At 37.2% G+C, this 18,870-nt stretch overlaps 4 protein-coding genes across 5 annotated transcripts; 1 reads left to right on the top strand and 3 right to left on the bottom strand.

Annotated features, from left to right (window-relative positions):
* Positions 1–323: 323 nt before the first annotated feature.
* On the bottom strand, positions 324–2,297 carry LOC111465073 (protein HAIKU1). Of its 2 annotated transcripts, XM_023109344.1 has the most exons (2): positions 1,930–2,297; positions 324–1,548 (listed from the first exon to the last, which is right to left on the bottom strand). In XM_023109344.1, the coding sequence occupies exons 1-2, from the start codon at positions 1,984–1,986 to the stop codon at positions 790–792; spliced, it is 816 nt and encodes a 271-aa protein (XP_022965112.1). In that variant the 5' UTR covers positions 1,987–2,297; the 3' UTR covers positions 324–789. The 2 variants fall into 2 exon arrangements, with proteins under 2 accessions (XP_022965112.1, XP_022965111.1); XM_023109343.1 differs by having other exon boundaries at positions 324–2,297.
* Positions 2,298–3,749: 1,452 nt separating this feature from the next.
* LOC111500186 lies at positions 3,750–4,159 on the bottom strand. The gene has a single exon (XM_023151840.1). It carries the CDS (start codon positions 4,105–4,107, stop codon positions 3,778–3,780), a length of 330 nt encoding a protein of 109 aa, XP_023007608.1. The 5' UTR covers positions 4,108–4,159; the 3' UTR covers positions 3,750–3,777.
* Positions 4,160–5,262: 1,103 nt separating this feature from the next.
* Positions 5,263–7,493, bottom strand: LOC111500264 (transcription factor MYC2-like). The gene has a single exon (XM_023151976.1). It carries the CDS (start codon positions 7,443–7,445, stop codon positions 5,514–5,516), a length of 1,932 nt encoding a protein of 643 aa, XP_023007744.1. The 5' UTR covers positions 7,446–7,493; the 3' UTR covers positions 5,263–5,513.
* A 6,319-nt stretch (positions 7,494–13,812) lies between these two features.
* On the top strand, positions 13,813–18,492 carry LOC111500159 (probable ADP-ribosylation factor GTPase-activating protein AGD8). The gene is made up of 7 exons (XM_023151818.1): positions 13,813–14,037; positions 14,202–14,320; positions 16,140–16,572; positions 16,727–16,990; positions 17,591–17,713; positions 17,997–18,098; positions 18,192–18,492. The coding sequence occupies exons 1-7, from the start codon at positions 13,969–13,971 to the stop codon at positions 18,297–18,299; spliced, it is 1,218 nt and encodes a 405-aa protein (XP_023007586.1). The 5' UTR covers positions 13,813–13,968; the 3' UTR covers positions 18,300–18,492.
* Positions 18,493–18,870: the final 378 nt, after the last annotated feature.

The following is an 18,870-nucleotide window of genomic DNA, read 5'->3' on the forward strand; positions in this document are numbered from 1 at the left end:
TTTTCATGACTTTTATTTAGGTCTCTAAACTTTTGTTTTTCCTCCCTATTTTAGCTCGAGGAGAAAGTAATAAATTTCTCTCTTGGGTCACCTAATTTCTTCTCAAAATTTCTACTTTTACTAGATATCGTGTTAGGTTTATAACCCGTTAACTTTAACATTCTCCGATTCACAGAAACAATTTCAAGCATTCCTTTCCAACCGGTAGGGCTAACAGAGCCACTCTCATGATCATTTAAACTTTGTATAACAGAAGCAAGCAGCTACAAGAATGGAAGAACAGCCACAAAAGGGTAATATGAAATGATAAAGAACAATAAAAAGGCATAAAAAATGCACAACTTCTACATTTCCCTCTACAAGCCAGCTAAAAGAAGAACTTAGATACCAAACAATATTCGTTCAATCAATCTTACAGAATTGGACTATTATTCAACTAGACCGACCGACCCACCAACCATGTTATCAACTCGACATCTATGATCCTATGTCTAAGGTTACAGCTCTGTTCTTCCTGTTACAAATAGTATTACAATTTTGGTGGCTTGATCTTCACTATATATTGCCTACTAGGAATTACAGAAGTTACAGAATCAGATTTTCCAGACCCAAAATGAGAAGCAGAAGGATTTTACAATTTAAAATGTTAAAAAGATTAAACTAATAGAAAGATATAAAACAGAAAAAGGGCAGCTAGGTAGCTTACACCATGAGCTTGGTAACCATCTTCACAAGCAGATGAAAATGTCAGCAGGCATGGAACGATTAAACACGAAAACGCTTGGAGGGTTATTGATCTCTCCATCTTGGACTCAAGATGGGAAAAAACCCGGAAGGAGACAATGGGAACATAACCCCTGGGGAAGGTGGTGGATGAGGCCCTGGACCTAAGATCCCTGATTGAGGCGTGGATGGAAATGAAAAATTAGGAGTCAGCGGCGGAGAAAACTGTATTCCTGGAGAAAGTAATGGATATGGTGATTTTGGGGACAACAAATTGTAGTAGCCAGTAGGAGAAGGCAATAGAAACTGGGAAGTTGGGGACGGTAAAAGGGCGGGAGCGTTCCAGTTCGGTGAAGGAAAGTTTGGCACGGGCGGTGGAGGACCGTTTAATCTCGAGGGTGGAAGAGCAGGAACAGGTGGATTAGGATAAGGCAATAAACCAGATGGTGGTGCTTGAGGAGGATGCATTTGACCAGGAATCTGCGTTTGTGGTAACTGGTTCGCCATTGGAGATGGATTCATCATTGAATTTTGAAGGTAACGCATGTATGCTGAAATGGGGGACTCAGCAGCAGGGTTCGGCCAAAGCGAGTCTCCTCCCGGTGCCAATGGTGGTAATTGTCTAGGAGGTGGCTGAGCAAATTGTGCAGGCCTTGGCACATTATTAGTGAGTAGAGCCTGGGGTGGAGGCACAGGAACAGGGGCAGGGATAGGAGCAGGCATGTTCGGTCGATTAATCGGCGTTAACGGAGGAGGTCGTATTCTCTGCAACCTCAAGCTTTGGGGTTTTGGTGGATTTTGTGGAGCTCTAGGAGGGTGAGGGTCCTGAGATGGTGAGCCTGTAAGCTGCTGAACAATGTTCCTAAAATCATTCTTGCTTATATTGTAAATTTGTGGCTGGGGTTGAGGCCTAGCAGCATTATTTCCAAAATTTGGCTGGTGAATTGGGCTCTTCCTAATGTTCTTCCCCAATTTGTTCACGCCTAAATTCTCATTCTGCCTATTCCTATCCATTTCCACAAGAACTTATCCCAACAAAACACCAAACAAATCAAATTTCACTTCTCTTAACAATCTAAACAATCACAATCCTCCAACAGAAAACCTAGAAAACACTTTCTAAATCAAATCTCACCAGAAATTTCAAGATTCAGGCCGAACACAACAGTAAGAATTCAACCACAAAGCAGAAAAACGAAATCATACCCTTACTTTGATCGTCCTCCGCAATTTAAAAATCCGTGAAGCAATCGACCACCGCATGGTCTCCGCGAGCAACCAAATCAAATAGGCTTTCAAGAAGACAAGGATTCTGACGTCTTGAACACTATGAAGAACACGGAGAACAAAAATGAAGACCGAAGGGTGGGAACTGGGAAGTTGAAAGAAATAACGCGGTGAAGTTGAGGATCTGAGACGACGAAGAAAAGGTCCAAAGCCGAAGGAGAGAGAGAGATCAAATATATGAAGAAAAACCTAACAATCGGATCAAAAGGACAAGAAGGCCAAACCCAATTTTTGATTGGGAAGTCAACGGGAAAATTGAAGGAAAATCAACAAATGGAATGATTCTGTATGCTATGGCCAGATATTTGTTCTACAGATCAACCGGCGATGGAAGAGAGAGAAAGAGCCCAAGTTCTCAAGTATTTGTGGGCTTTTGATAGCCCGCCCACCTGCATGCGTCGTCACATGGCCCGTTACGTTACGTATAATTGTCGGCCTCATGATTTTAAAATATTGTCTATTAAAGAGAGGTTTTACGTAAAGAATGCTTTGTTTTCCTCCCTTTGGGGTCAGCGTCATTGCTCGATGTCTGGCCCTAATACCATTTGTAATGGCTCAAGCCCACTACTAGAATATCCAGTGTCGGGCTCTGATACCATTTGTAATGGCTCGAGCCTACTACTACCAGATATTGCTCATTTTGGCCTGTTGATATCATTTGTAATGGCTCAATCCCACTATTAGTAGATATTGTCCAATTTGGCCTGGCTCAAGCCCACTACTAACAGATATTGTCCGATTTGACCCTTTACATTTCGTCGTCAGCCTCACAGTTTTAAAACTCGTCTACTCTTCACCCAATGTTGGGCTTTGATACCATTTGTTATGGCTCAAGGCCACTGTTAGTAGATTTGTCCACTTTGGCCCGTTGATACCATTTGTAATGGCTCAAGTCCACTGCTAGAATATCCGGTGTCGGGCTCTAATATTCATTTGTAATGGCTCGAGCCCACTGCTAGCAAATATTGTTCATTTTGGCCCGTTGATACCATTTGTAATGACTCAAGCCCACTACTAGCAGATATTGTTAGCTTTGACTCGTTACATATCGTCGTCAGCCTCACAGTTTTAAAACTCGTCTACTCTTCATCCGGTGTTGGGCTCTTATAAATCATCTACTCTTCACCCAGTGTCGGGATCTGATACCATTTTTTATGACTCAAGGCCACTTCTAGCAGATTTGTCCACTTTGTTGATACCATTTGTAATGGCTCACCTAGTTTTTAGTGCAACGAGATATTGATAGAATTATACATCATGTCTATCAAAAGCACCACACCACGTGATAATATACATGTATCTATCTATCATCACGATTATCAACCAATCGACAATAAAATCTTTCAAATGGTACGATGAATCCTTCCGAACATAGTTGCAAAATGACCCAAGTGGTCCATGTCGAAAGAATAAAACCATCTAGCATACAACCAATGCTTATACAAAAGAACTGTCCTTTCAAGAACATGATTCTAAGGATATAGTCGTTAACTGATCTCACACCTTAAGGATATAGTCGGAATTAAAAGTTGAAAAGTCAAAATAAAATAATAATTTAGTTTTTATAATAATACATTATTTCATCATTGTAAGTCCAAATAAAACACATGTGATGAAATTTAAAGAAAATAAAAAACATAAATATACATATATTATATGTATATGTATATGTATATGTATATGTATATGTATATATATATACACATATACATATATTAAAAATAAAAAAGAAAAAAATAGAATGGGTCTAGTGTGTGTATGAGACGGTTATTTTTCCTCTCGAATGGCTCTGAGATCCTCGAAGCTCCAATCCCTCCTCATCCCGGAGCTTCGAACCAGCTTCGGCTCCTTGCTGCCCAAAGAGATGGGGCCGGAGCTATGAAGACGGCGGGGGGCGACGGGAGGCGCCTGGTCCTCAGGCAGGGCTCGAAGCGCTTCTTTCTTTGGGCGATCGGGAGGCCGGAAAGAGAGGTTGCCGGACCAGCTTCTCCCCGACGGCTCTATCTGACCGGAGTAGTAGTTTTGGAGCTGCGGGTCGGGGTCTCTCTCGGAGTCCGTTCTCTGTAAGAGTTGACAGGAGAGGCAGTTCAGAGTCATGGTTACGGAGGAGGACGACGGAGGGGAGCGATTCAATTTGGGGGAATTTTGTACAGAAATTTAGGGTAACAACTCTCTAATTTTAGGGCTTTCCATTGCCTTAACGCTTTAATTAACCCTCTAATTTTAGGGTTTCTTGTTGCCTCTCATCTCAATTTCAAAATAGTTATAACACCTAAATTTATTGTAGTCAATTTCTATGGATACCTCCCGTTGGCTGCTTGTTGAACTTGGAAGCCTGATTTGCATGTCTCTTCCGTCTTTGCATGCCCATCACAGATCGTGTTCTAATTACTTGCACTCTTGTAATTGGTAGGAGTAAGCGCCAACAATTTGATGTTCATGTTCGAGCATTGAGACTATAAATCTAAACGACCCAAATCACCACTCATGGGTCGTACGCTAAAAGTAGACATTTGACTCTTCATACTTTTGTAAGTGGGAGTGCAAAGTCAGCGTGTGTGTGTGTGAGATCTCGCATGGATTGGAGAGATGAACGAAGTATTTGTTATAAGGGCGTGAAAATTTCTCGTAATAAACAGGTTTTAGAACTATGAGACTGATAATGCTACGTAATAGGCCAAAGCGGACAATATCTACTAAGAGTGGGTTTGGGTTGTTATAAATTGTAATGATGTTGGCCCCAAAGTGGTAGAGAGGGTAGCAGAGCATTATTTACAAGAGTGTGAAAACCTCTCCCTACGACACCTGTTTTAAAACAGTGATGGTGACAGCGATACTTAATGAGTCAAAGCTAATCACGATGTGAAGATACTTAACCGGTCAAAGGTAATCAGGGTGTTAAGATACTTAACGGGTCAAAGCTAATCAGGGTGTGAAGAGTGCGAAAACCTGAGAGCTCACGTTAATTGGGGAGGAGAACAAAACACCCTCTGTAAGCGTGTGGAAACCTTCCCCTAGCAAATGCGTTTTAAACCTTTGAGGGAAAGCCCGATGAGGACAATATCTGCTAGCGGTAGATCTGGGTCGTTACAAAAACTCTCATAGTAGACCAGTTTAAAATTGTGAGACTGATAGCGATGCGTAACGGGTCAAAGCTTATGAGAGTGTGAAAACCTCTCTCTAGCAGACGTGTTGATGACGATGCGTAACGAGCCAACGCAAACAATATCTGCCGACGGTGAACTTGAGATGTTAGAACATTGGAAGCGTATGTGTTTTTTCATAACTCCGAAGGTCTTTGATCCTCCATTTAGTTTCCATAAGGAACAAAACTACACATAAACTCTAATTATTACACTAAATACAAAGATGAAGAAGAGAGAATGCTAAAAATAATCTAAATCTACCAAATATTAGATTCCCTCTATTAATCTCTCTCTAATGGGAGCCTCAAAAACGTCCCCTCCCACTCCTAATTACACACACCCCTTTCCCCTTCTTCTCTACATCGATCCATGGTTACCGCCGCCGCCGCCGACTCGGGCGATCAGAGCCATTTTCAGCTGCTCCTGCGTGTAACATCTGCTCCCCATCTTCACTGTCGCCTGTTGAATCATCAGATCATTCACTACAGACACACTCGCATGAAGCATTTCCAAGTCCAAATCCTTCAACGCCGTCATCAATCTCGCCGCCGGATGATTCTTCTTACTGCTTTGAATCCGTATCATTGCGTCCCATCCCATGATTTTAACCTCGATTTCTATTTCCATTACTTTTCTGTTCCCTGTTTTTAGATCTTGATCGATTGTGTTTGTGTAATGCCCTAGATCTTTCCCTCCCATCTCCTTCTTCATGAACTCTAGATGTTTTCCCATCTCTGTTTTCTCTGTTTCTATGATTTGGAGCTTCGATTTGAGTTCGTTGATGTATGAAACTGCGTCGCCGAGCAGCGAGGCCTTGTCCATTTTAGATACGTTTGGAACTACGGCTCGGAGAGCGTAAAATTTCTGGTTTAATTTCTCTCGTCGTTGTCTCTCTGCTTCGACGTGATTCAGTGGCTCTTCTCTTCCGTTTGCTGGTTTTCTGCCTCGTTTTCTAGGTCGTTTTTCGGGTTCTATGGATTTTGTACAGCTATCGACTTCTCGGATCACGGAAGCTTCCAGATCTGAGTGATCAGAGTCGCCGGATTTCACCTTGCCGGAGGAGGGTAAAATCACGCCGGAGGTGAACGAGAGGATTCCTTCGTCGTTGCTACTTCTAGAAGGAGGGGATCTCTTTTTTTCGTTCTGTTCGTCTGTTATGTACTGTGCGTGGCTGGAAAAGAGATTTCCGCTCCCGAAGTTCAGCATCCCGCCGGATTCCGGCTTGAATGACGGGGTGTTGGTGGTGGTAGTGGTGGTGGTTGTGTCGGTGGTGATGCTCTTTGATGGATTTGATTCAAATCCGTAGTCGGAGAAGTTTAAGAAGCTTTGGCTCTGTTTTTGATGGGATTGTTGTTGATTTTCCGATTGGGTTAGCTTCCTCGGAACGTCGCCGGAAGGGACGGTGGTGGCGATTGTACTCGACGGCTCACTAATCCACATCGAGGACGGGTCGTTTTCTCCTTCGTCGGCAGTGGAAGCAGCGGCGGTGGTTTCCGATATCCAAGAACTCGTTTCAAGATTGTTGAAATTGAACAGAATCTTGACTTTGTTCATCAAATCGGACGTCCGGTGAATCAATTCCGTCGAACCCATTTCGACAACGCCGTTTGGAGAAGGAATACAAACCATCGTCTGTAACCCAAAAACCTTCCCCTGTCTTGCCCGTTCACAGGCCGACGCCGACAACCGATCAGCGCCGGAGATCCAAATCGGCGTCGAGTCAAAGAACGCCTGACTCGGTAACCCCACTCCATTAACAAACGACTGAGTCATGGAAACCAAAAAGAACCACTCCGTATCCGTAACCTCCTCATCCACCGCATCGTCCGGTCCGGCGGCGGATCCAGAAATCAAAGAGTTAAGGTCCCGGAGAACCTTCTTCCGGTGAGCTTGCTCAGCCGCCGACGTCACTACTTTCGCCTTTCCCTTCCCTTTATCCTCCTCCCCTTTGTAATACCCATCTCCCCACCCCAAAACCGACCCATCGGGGTAATCGTACGACGACTGCCAGAAAATCGCATACGTCCAGCTCTCCCTAGCGCCGTCGATCAGCGCCTGGAGGCGCTGCTGCAGAGTCTCCTGATTGAAAACGGCGACGGATTTAGGGGGATCCGGCGGCGGATTGGAAGTTGAGGCGGAGGACTGCGGCGGCGGTTGGTTGTGGAGAGAATGAGACGACGCAGCCGATGGAGCCCAGTAAGAGGAGAGATCGGAGTTCATGAAGGCCTCCATCAACGACGCGTTTTCGTCGGTCCAAAGATTCATCGTCGACAAACGATAATCTGTCATGCGATTGAAATTTGGAGAACACAAATCGGAGAAGAAAGGGAAATTTGGTCTTAAGAAATGTCGGGCGATCGGATTGCCATTTATTTGGGAGCAAACTAAGCTGAGGAAGGCACGACGACGCTTCTTTTTTTTTTTTATCGCCGATTTAATCGTTCAAAAACCCGGCGTCTTTTTCAACTCCTCGCTTAGAACTGTACTAGCTCTAGCTGCCAGAGGGTTCGGTTTAGCTAGTCCGGTTCGGTTCGGTTTGTTTGACACGTGACGTCTTTGTCGGTTCGCTAATGGGAGTTTGACACGTGTCTGCTTTATACCGGGACGTGATTATTTTTTTCATTTTATCTAAAAAATTAAAATAGTAACCCCATAAAAATATCTATAATTTTATTTTCTCAAAATCTATAATGATATATGATTCCAATTATTCCTTTTAAAATTTTGTAACAATTTATTGAAAGAAAATATTATGATTTAATGAAAAATGATATAGGTCACACGTGCCTATGCTGCATCTATGACTCCACTAGAGGAGTTACTTACTCTCCAATAATTTTTTTAATTATAAAATATTATTCATTATTCTCGAATTTTTCTTTTATTTAAAAGTCAAATATGTAGTTTTTGCTAAAAATAAAATAAAATAAAATAAAATTTATCTACTTGTCACAATCGTACTCTTGATGGCAGTAGATTTGCGATTGTGCAGCACTCACTTTCTAACGACGACAAGTGAGCTAAGCCAATTTGCTTTTGCGTCCGCCTGTGACCAAGCGACGTATGCTCGAGCCTCTAGCCTCGGTTTTAGAAAACGAGGGTAGAAAGAGATTTTTGAAAGAGACGTTATATTAAACAGGCAAGAGAGTAACAACAACGGCTCACAGTATATAACCTTGGATAGGGAGAAGTTGATTACATAGTATTTAAATGACATGAGAATCCAACCAACTTGATGTACTCTGTTGAGGATTATTAGGAGATTTATAAGTAAGGAATACATGTTCATTGATATGAAGCTTTTTATGAACTCCAAAGCAAAGCCACAAGAGCTTATACTCAAAGTGGACAATATTATACTATTGTGAAGAGTCGTGATTCTTAACCTACTTAACTCAAACTATGAATTGAATTAAAAAAAATATACCAGATTAATATTAAGAATATTTGATGTTTAATGATGTTTTTAACCCGACCCATCAAAAAAAAAACACCTAAAAGAAATAATAAAATACAAAGAAAATTCACTTAAAAATATTTATGACAAGCAATAAATAGAAATTTTCACACTCCTTAACTACAGTATGGTTAACTTAACTACAGCTAGTTTCCACGAAGGAGCTGCTACGCGGATTAAAAAAAAAAAACCAAAAACTCGGCGGCCAAAAAATCGTCTTCCTCGTGGACCCCATTTACTCGTATCAACATTATAATAATTACCACACGGCTTCGTAAAGCAAGAGACTGAACAATGGCCGTTGGATCCAAGGCAGCGTGGGGCTAGAGGTTAGATAGAGCGACCAACGGCGGAGATTTCGAGATTAGTTTAATTAAATTTTGGATTAATTAATTAACATATTCAGCACGTTTTTTTTTCTTTTTGGAAACGTGGCATGATAAGGACGTTTTGTTTTTATTTTTTTGCTTTATGTCACCTCATACGCATTCGTCACTTTTTCACGTGCGAAAAAAAAAATCTTTCCTTTTTTTAGTTTTATTATAAATATACTCTTTAAATTTAATCCTTATTTTTAAATCATTAATATTAGTTTTTGATATATAAAAAAAATAATATTTAGTCGAAAAAATATATTTAAATCCTTAAATTTCTTTTAATTTTTTTAAATAAAAATTCAATAATATTATTACTTTTATCACGTTTCAAAAATTGTATCTACATACTAACGATACACCTATTTTTAAATTTTTTTAATTTAACACCCGAGTAAATAAGAAGTACATCAATAACCAATATCATATCTGAATAAACTTTTCTTTTCGTGGCTTTTTTAAAAAATATTCTCATGGTTGATACACGTCTTAAAAGTACTTATAACTTTTTAAAAATAACTTTAACACCTTTGAATTTTATAAAAACAAAAATTACAATATCGGCTAGTTGTAGAACTCGAGTGGTTTTAATAACATTATTTTTTGGGCAAATAAATTGTTTTTTATTTTAAAAAATAAGCATTCACTGTATATTAAATGTATTTGAATTAAAGTTGGAAATAATTAAACATAAAAAAAATAAATTCAAGCTGTTTCTTTTGGACCTTAAATCAGAGGCTGACGTGGAATTTTTAATCTGAAAAAAATACATATTATTTAAAAAACTCAGTAAAATTCTTGTCCGACGAAAAAATAGTAGTGGGGTTTGAGTTTCCATTAAAATTTTGTCGTGAACGCGTCAAAATCATGAAATCGCATAATTAAAAATGTACGACTCATTAAACATGAAATAAATCATATCCATACATAATGACAGTCTACTGATTTACTTCCACCAAAGATAATCTATGATTTCATGGTTTGTTACAATTTAATCTTCATTATACACATCTATAAATACAAGAGGTCGTGATCCATATAGGTCACAGCGCCATTCAACCTAACACAACCTTAAAAAAAATTACATAAATTTCAAAATATAAAAAATATAAATAATTATCCAATCTTTATTATTTTTTAAAAATATTTGACTTCTAAGAGTATATATCTGTGAGCTATATCCGATCATGAAACATATTAAAATATATCTGCTCAACTAAAACAAATCAAATAATTTCACATTGATTTAACGACAATGTTCGTGTATTTTATTTTTCTAATTAACGGTGCCTATAGTTTTTTTAATTAAAAAATCAAATATACCCTTCAACTTTTAAATTATTGCACAAATGCCCATTATTTAAAAAAAAATTATATTAAAAATATTATGAAACTTTATATTTTGCCCAAAAATATTGGCATAAAATTTGATTATAATGTCGGTAGCTAAAAAGTAGAATATTGAGCTATTATTATTATTATTATTATTACTATTTATTTATTTATTATTATTGTTAATTATTAATAAGTGTGAACCAATTGGTTCAAAATTTTGACTCTGCCACGCTTATTGAAACATAACTCTTGTGGTTGGAATATTTTCTCAGCTTTTATTTTTGTCCTTTTTTGTCATAAATATTTTTGTTTTCTAACCAACCCTTTTAAATTACATTTAATATTAATATAGTTCGGATGAGATAATGTATCAATTGGAGAGAAGAACGAAACATTATTTATAAAGGTGTCAAAACCTCTCCCTAACAAACGCATTTTAAAAATCGTAAGGCTAACGACAATACGCAACAAGTCAAAACAGATAATATGTACTAGCGATGAACTTTGGTTGTTATAGTTCATGTCACAACCCATAGTCAGGGGTTCGTAAGTTGTTTTATTTTGTTTATTTATAAAAAAAAAAATCATACTTATTTACACTACATGTTGTATTAATAATTAAAATCTCATAAACTGATTAACATCGCATTACTATCGGTTATAATCGTCAAATATTTTTAACCTTCATGGTGGAGTGACCGGACCAAAAAAAATGTTAGCCTACAAACCGACTTAAATTTTCGAGTTTTCAAAAATTCAACCCTAAACCCGAACGCAAAATAATACAACTTAACCAAATCTTTATAGTTTGGGTTGAATAATCGGAGTTAATTAATAAATTAGAAATAAATATACTAATGGTAAATTTAATACATAAATATTATGGACTTTAGAATAGAATTTGAAGTTTCGGTTCGGGTTTTCACTTATTTGAACTCGACTCAACTCAAATAATTTCATGACCCAACTTAAATTGTACGTGATGGGTTGGGTTAATCAAGTTTTTTTGGGTCATCGATTTTTTTGAAAACTCGTAATTCATTTCATTTGAAAGTCTCGATTTATTATAATACTCATTATTTATTCGAACGTCGTGAATATAGGAAAAAATATTATTTTATAATTAAAATATCGATAAAATGTTGTTAAAGATTAAAAATATGATTTGAAACGAACTTGACTAATTGGAATAAAAAAATTATTATTAGTCATTATAGATATGCAATTTCTCATGGCTCACATTTTTGTTGCTAAAATCTTCAATTTTGCTTTAATCACCAAAAATAACCTTTTCCATTTCTATGATTAAACTAAATTCAATTTGATTTTTAACTCTGGACACGTTTCCCGGTATGAACTGTTAACAAACAAAGTGTAAAAGACATAACTGAATTATTTGAACGGGAGGATGAGCTCATAGGAACCTTCGATGAAGTTAGATATCGTAAACTAGTAATTGAGTAGGATGTGTGACATAAATGATTAAGATAAGCTTAGAAGAGCTAGTTAACAGGAAATCAATTATTGAGTAGGTCGTGAGATATCAATGATTGAGATATAAGCTCGAAGGAGCTAGACTATATGATACCGATCGTTAGGTTGAGTCAAATGATTCCACTGATTAAAATAAGTTCATACGAGCTCAAATATGTGAATCCAACCATTGGGTTTGACCATTTCATATAGACAATCGAGGAAAGCTCGAACGAGCCAAATGCGATGATATTAGAAAGTGAAAACCCTATTTGTGAGCTCATGAGTTGAGTTAGGAAGACCCGAACATGAGACTTTCTAGTATTATATTGGTTGAGAGGAGCTGACGTAGTCTTACGCACGCGATGGATGACCGATGATTAAGAGCTACTTATTACCTATATTTTTGTACTACGCCTAAATTTGAAAACTAAATTTTTTTACTAAAAACACTAATAATTTTAAATTTTTTTATTCAACTATACCTAAATTACTTTACAAAATTTCGACAATTATTTTTTTATTAAAGAAAATAATAAATTAGTGGACTGTGATGATTTATATGTTACAGTCAACTGAGCTTATCCATTCCATTGAATTAAAAATAAATAAATAAATAAATAAATATATATTGTCGTTATTTAGAAAATTGACACAGAGTAATGGTGGGTCCCAATTGGGAGCAGAAAAAAAACGTGGGATTAAACTGTAAAGTGGTGGGACCCGGTTTCAGAAAATGGCCAATCATGTTAATTTCAATTTGTCCACGTCACTCCCCATACCCTCCACCTCATCCGCCACGCACTACGGCATATCCACGTGGAGGGCTATCTTTGGCTGTCTTCTTTTTTATGTTATCTTTGAAGGGGTACCGTCCATTTTAACCTTTGTCAGGTAGGTTGAATTGGGCTAGTTCAAAATTGGAGAAGGCAGCTAGATAGGTTTTGTTCTAAGTTATGCTATGTCACCGTCCATGAGCACGAGAAACTTTTTTAATACACTACGATAGTGAGAATGTTATTTTCATTCATTATTAATTGGGTCAACATATTCACGTGACTCGAGTTCGTAACGTTTAAAATTCGAAAAGACAACTAGGTTGATTTTGTTGTAAGTTATCCACCGTCCACAAAAATGAGAAACATATTTAACACGCTACAATATTATTTATAGGGTCAATACAACTCGCATGAATCGAGCTCAAATAGTTTAAAATTCGAAGACGGGATTATATATATACATATATATATATATATATATATATATATATATATATTCAGAAAAAGCCCAATATGAGGCCCATCTTGATTCAGAAGCCCTAGAGCAATTATGGGAAAAGGCCCACGCCAAGCCCTCCAATATAGTTTAATTACCATTTTGTCCTTGAATTTTTAAGTTTATTTAATTTTAAATCCTAAATTATATAGTTTATTTTATGTTGGTCGTCTATTTTTAGTTTATTATTAAAAAATAAAAAATACTTAAAAAAAACAATAAAAAAAATCTAAACCAAAATTTTAAGTGTTAAAATAAACATTTTAAGAGATGAATATAAAAAATAAAATTTAATAAAATTTAAGAAAAGGAATTTTATAATTGAATGAATGTATTTAATTGGATCTAAAAAATTTGTGGCGTTGTTAAGATACTAAAATCAAGACAAAAAAAAAAAAGTATTTTTTTTTATAAGCTTAATACTCGAGTCACCTTATTAGAGATGCCCGTTTAATATGTGGGACCAGGGCTCGACCAAGACCCATTAAATAAATAAATAGATAAGGAGTGGAAAGAGATTTCTGCTCGTTAGTTAAACTGGGATAAGGAAAGTGTTGATGATGAAAGTCCTATACTTCTGCTGCTAATGGGAAATTAATGATTTTTTTTTTTTAATTTTAGATAAATATAATTTTAATATATTTTTTTGAAAGTTAAAAATTTAAATATATTTTTGAGAGATAATTTGTTATTAATTTAGCCAATTTGAGTGATTCAACTGATTGTCAAAGATATTCTTGTTGACGGCTTAATGCCACCGTCGTGGGTTGTTAGGGTTAAATTTGAAAGCTGAAATCCAAATTTGTGTTCACCCACCCGTCTTCTTCATTTCAATTTCCCGAAGGAGGTGTTCCTTCAAGCACCTCTTTGGGGATTTTTCTCTTCCAATTCCTCTCCAATGGCGTCCGACACCTTCTCCGACAAGAACGTCGTCTTCAGGAAACTCAAAGCCAAGTCCGAAAATAAGGTAGTATTCCCTTTTCCGCCCTCCATTTCCGACCATTTTCCGTTGCTTTTTCCGATTCCTCTTCGTTTCATTACGATTTTGAGTTTCCTCCCCCCGATCTGTGTGTTTCATCTCCAGATCTCTGACCCACTTCCTTGATTCTGGTTATTTTTTTTGGATTCCAGACGTGTTTTGATTGCAATGCTAAGAATCCGACTTGGGCTTCTGTTCCCTATGGGATCTTCCTCTGTATTGATTGCTCCGCTGTGCATCGCAGCCTTGGCGTACATGTTAGCTTCGTCAGGTGAATTATTACTATTATTTTGTTTAGGGTTTTGATTCCAGGCACTCTTGTTTTGATTTCTACTTCTGAATTCACACTTCTCGAATCATTACTATATTTTTGTTTTGCTAATAGAGTATGTGTTATGTGTAGTTATTAGAAGTGCATTGCATTGCTTTGCACAGTGTCTTATTCTCATGCCTCTTCCATGTGTTTAGTCGTCTATGTTGAACCCTGTCCTCCTACTGCCTCGCCAAGCCTTACGCTCTAAACATGTTTTTAGAATGTATGGGTTGTCATTTGTAGACACCTTTAGATTATTTCCTAGAAAACTCAAATTGGGTGATGAGAATTACAATATACCAAAGTGATAAGAAATAACAAATGAGAAGTGATGAGAGTGATGTAAATTATATGGAAGTCTTGTGAATGTGCATATGTAAAGGCCTCGCTCGATGATCACTTGGTTTTTAAGGTTTAAAATCTAAGCTTTAAAATACTAGTTCCACTTATGGAGTTTCTTCGTTTTGTCATCTACTTCCTTCTAATGTTTTTAAAATACGAGCCAAGTTGTGAATATAGAAAAAACATGGCTACTGTAAAATATTACCAAGGCGTACATTTTTATATATCAAAACTGTTGCCTCACAAAAGTGTAAATACACATGTATCTTTATGTATGAGAACAAGATGAGGTTCGGGCTAGCACTGTACTGGCCATTTATTCTTGCAGGATAGTTCTGCAATAGACATTTATTCTTTTTGTGGAAAGACAGATTTTGGAGACATATTTTGTAACCTTCCTTACCTCGGGCAAGGACTGATCCCCAGTCCTTCTGCCTTATCATTCCAATGTGGTAGATCTGCCAACTGTTCGTAGACATGCATGACTATGATTATGTAAAAAAAAATATTTGCTCCATCTGAGATTTTGAATTCTTCACCCTTTGGATGGCATATTCGTTTGTTGTTCTTCATTATTATAAACGTCAATGGTCATATCACATGATAGTTGACATTAGTGCATCTAAATGCATATTATCCACATCTCCCTGTGTTAACAGCTTGTCAGTTGCAAATTTATAAACTGCTGGTCCAGCTTGGTTTTGCCACCATGTCGACGATTTAACATTAGTTCATTGTCTCCTCTCATGGATGTGTTCCTTTATACTTGTTTCTTTCTGACCTCTGCAAAAAAAAAAAAAAAAAAAAAAAAAAAAAAAAAAAAAAAAAAAAAAAAAAAAAAAAAAAAAAAAAAAAAAGACCTAAATCCCTTTGGAGAAATGCAGTTTCTTCTGTTTGTAGGGTCAGGAAATTTAGAAAACTAGGAATAGTTGTCTTTGTAAAGATAGCAAGGGGAGTTCACAGAGACTTCAGATATAATTATTTTAGTACGTATATATGAGTGTATAATGCGAAATGATTTTGTTGCTGCCCCTTCTTAATTTTTGCTGGTTAGGTGCCTTAGTTTCCCCATTTTATTCCCTAGTCAAGTTACTGGGGACGCGAGGCTGACTTTGAGTCACACAATCCTCTTCTGTCAAAATTTTGCAGTCTATTACTTGTCAAAATCAACTGTTAGTAGCCTAAAAGAAAGCCCTACATGTATTGAGTCAACAGAACTCTTAGTTGCATTTTGGATAACTGTAAGTGTAGTTTATCTCTAATTTCTTTCCGATTCCTGTTTGTATTAACTACATGTGGCTTGCATAAACATGCTACTCAGGGTTTCAAGTGAAATAAAGCGTCAAAGGTTATGATAGTCTTGAAATGTATCTGAGAGTACAAGTCCCTTATGATGGGAATGATTTTGATGTTATTAGGTTCTTCAATTATGTAGGTCCACAAATTTAGATTCTTGGACTGTGGAGCAGCTTAAAACAATGAGCTTTGGAGGAAATAACCGAGCACAGGTTTTCTTTAAGCAGCATGGATGGTCCGACGGAGGCAAAATCGAGGCCAAATATACATCAAGAGCTGCTGAATTGTATAGACAATTACTTTCAAAAGAAGTTGCTAAAAGTATGGCAGAAGAGATGGCGTTGCCATCTTCCCCAGTTTCTTCTCCGTCAGGCCAAGTAACAAATGGACCTCCTGATGTCAAGACTAATGAAATTGCTAAAGACAATGTCTCTGGAAAGCAAGAAGCTCCCGAAATTTCTGCCTCACCAAAAGCTTCTCAGACGGTATTCTCAAGTACTGTGAAGAAGCCCATTGGTGGGAAGAAGCCAGGGAAAACTGGGGGACTTGGTGCCCGAAAGCTCACTACAAAGGTAATAATAATGCGTTCTACCACTGTGAATAGACCGTAATTTGCTCATGGATTATTGTTATTTTGGATAAAGTCGTTAAACTAAATTTCAATTAACCTCGAATATTGTTTTTGAGAAACATTTAGCTTGACTGTATAATTTGCACTCCCTGCAGCGAAGTGAAAATTTATATGATCAGAAACCTGAAGAACCCACAGTTCCAGTTTCATCTTCAACCGCAATCAAAACTCCTGCAACTGGTTCATCTGTTGCATCTCGCTTTGAATATGTAGAAAATGTCCAATCATCTGACGTGAATTCTAGTGGCTCTCATGTAGTTAGCCATGTGGCTCCTCCAAAGGCAACGGGATTCTTTGCTGAATTTGGAATGGATGGTGGTTTTCCAAAGAAAGCGAGTTCCAGTTCCTCGAAAGTGCAGGTTAGTAATTGTACTTCTGAGTTTGTAATGAATTTAGCATGCATCAATAAATCAACCATGGGAAAATGAGGAATTGTCTAATGTAGGCCGTAAATCTGAAATTCTTTGCTTTTGTCATCCTGTCATTATTCATGAATCATGTTTATCCCTAGCCGTGCATAATTGATGTTATGTCTTTATGCATCCACGACTAGCTTTTTGCATCTTGTGTTTATTCTTTTTTGGTGTCTGAGTATGAAATTCTCTTTTATTGAACACTTTTGGTACTAAAAAATGAATTACTCTGAAAATTCCACATCTATTCCCTGATTTCAAAAAAACCTCGTTGCACTGGTTGAAATTTCATGGGGTAAAAATTTTCGGACAATGTCTGTTACTCGTTGCACTGGTTGAAATTTCCTTTTTCGGGTAAGTTTCGTGAACACGCCTTTACGATAATAAGCAATTTATTGCTAGTCAAACAGAACCCATCAGAATTCCTAAAAAAAACCTCAGTAATGGCATGCACAAACACGTATCATGCTGGTTGATGATGACATGGGTCCATAACATGTCTCTTCATTTGGTCTCTGTTCTCATCTCACAATATGATGATGTCAGATTGAAGAAAGCGATGAAGCGAGGAAGAAGTTCTCCAATGCTAAATCTATTTCGTCAGCTCAATATTTTGGTGATCAGAACAGAGCTGATGCTGAAGCTCAGGCCTCCCTGCAAAAGTTCTCGGTATGTACCTTTATCGTTAATGAAGCGGAAATTGTTGTCCAGACTTTTCTAGTCGTACCTTTGTATACTGACCTCTTACCATATGTGACCCTTCAATCCTTCATAATGGAACCTGAGATCCTTTGAGTTAAGCTTCTTTCACTTTCTGTATATGGTATCGTGGCACGACGAACGATATTTTGTTTCATTCGTTCCACAGATTGGATGCAAGTCGTTTCTTTATACAGCCAAGATCTCTGAATGTTAGTTTCTTTCCTCTTATTCTCCATCCTTCAATTCGCAGGGTTCGGCTTCCATCTCTAGTGCCGATCTATTCGGTCACCAACAAGATAATCTTTCCGCTGATCTTACTGCAACCGAGTTTATTAACCGGATTTCTATTCAGGTTCTAAGCTATCCTTGCTTGTTCTCGTGACCTTCTAAAACTATTTAGTGCATCTTAGCATTATGTTACATACATCCTTATTTAAATTGGCAGGCACAGCAGGATCTGTCTTCTCTCAAGAACATTGCTGGAGAAACAGGGAAGAAGCTAAGCTCTTTGGCATCCACATTAATTACAGATCTTCAGGACAGAATCATCTGATACAGTTTTAAGTCTTCGTTCTCCATTGTAGAATTTGGCCCAAACTCAAAACTCGAACTCGATACAGTTTTTTTTTTTTTTATTATTACCAGTCGATTTTATTACTGAGGAATGTAAAGAAAATTCAGTCTACAGATTCTTTCAAAAACGACGTTTTACCCAGGACTTGAATTGGGTGGTTCCTATGTTTTTCTAGCTTGCTGCATTGATGAACCATGTGCTTTAGTTCTCTTTACAGCAAACATACCATATTTTCACCCTTTCTCATAATAGCTTAGGACCTCAATTTGTATTGAGTTTTGCTTTTAGTTTAGAGTTTATTGTATGTGTTTCAATAATAATTGAGTGCTATATTTAAAGAACTAATATATAATTCTGCTATGTTCATTTTCTATTTGGAGTATGATTCGATGCGTTTTATGATTATTTAGTCTCGTTATTAAAAGGTTTAGGAGACCGTTGATCTATGAGATTAGTTTTAAGATGTCTCTCTAGTCTACGAAGTTTAGCAAATGGATTTGATCGTTCTTGGTTTCGGGAAGGAACTTGAGCATTGTACAACTGGTTTGGA

The sequence above is a fragment of the Cucurbita maxima genome, unplaced genomic scaffold (genome assembly GCF_002738345.1).
Source record: "Cucurbita maxima cultivar Rimu unplaced genomic scaffold, Cmax_1.0 Cma_Scf00028, whole genome shotgun sequence".
Lineage (NCBI taxonomy): Eukaryota > Viridiplantae > Streptophyta > Magnoliopsida > Cucurbitales > Cucurbitaceae > Cucurbita > Cucurbita maxima.

What these genes read in the sequence shown, in the direction of transcription:
- LOC111465073 (XM_023109343.1), bottom strand. Translation starts at nt 1,737, where the DNA reads ATGGATAGGAATAGGCAGAATGAGAATTTAGGCGTGAACAAATTGGGG.
- LOC111500186 (XM_023151840.1), bottom strand. Translation starts at nt 4,107, where the DNA reads ATGACTCTGAACTGCCTCTCCTGTCAACTCTTACAGAGAACGGACTCC.
- LOC111500264 (XM_023151976.1), bottom strand. Translation starts at nt 7,445, where the DNA reads ATGACAGATTATCGTTTGTCGACGATGAATCTTTGGACCGACGAAAAC.
- LOC111500159 (XM_023151818.1), top strand. Translation starts at nt 13,969, where the DNA reads ATGGCGTCCGACACCTTCTCCGACAAGAACGTCGTCTTCAGGAAACTC. An exon ending in GTACATGTTAGCTTCGTCAG is followed by an intron (nt 14,321 to 16,139) that starts GTGAATTATTAC and finishes TCAATTATGTAG; the next exon opens with GTCCACAAATTTAGATTCTT. An exon ending in TTAACCGGATTTCTATTCAG is followed by an intron (nt 18,099 to 18,191) that starts GTTCTAAGCTAT and finishes TTAAATTGGCAG; the next exon opens with GCACAGCAGGATCTGTCTTC.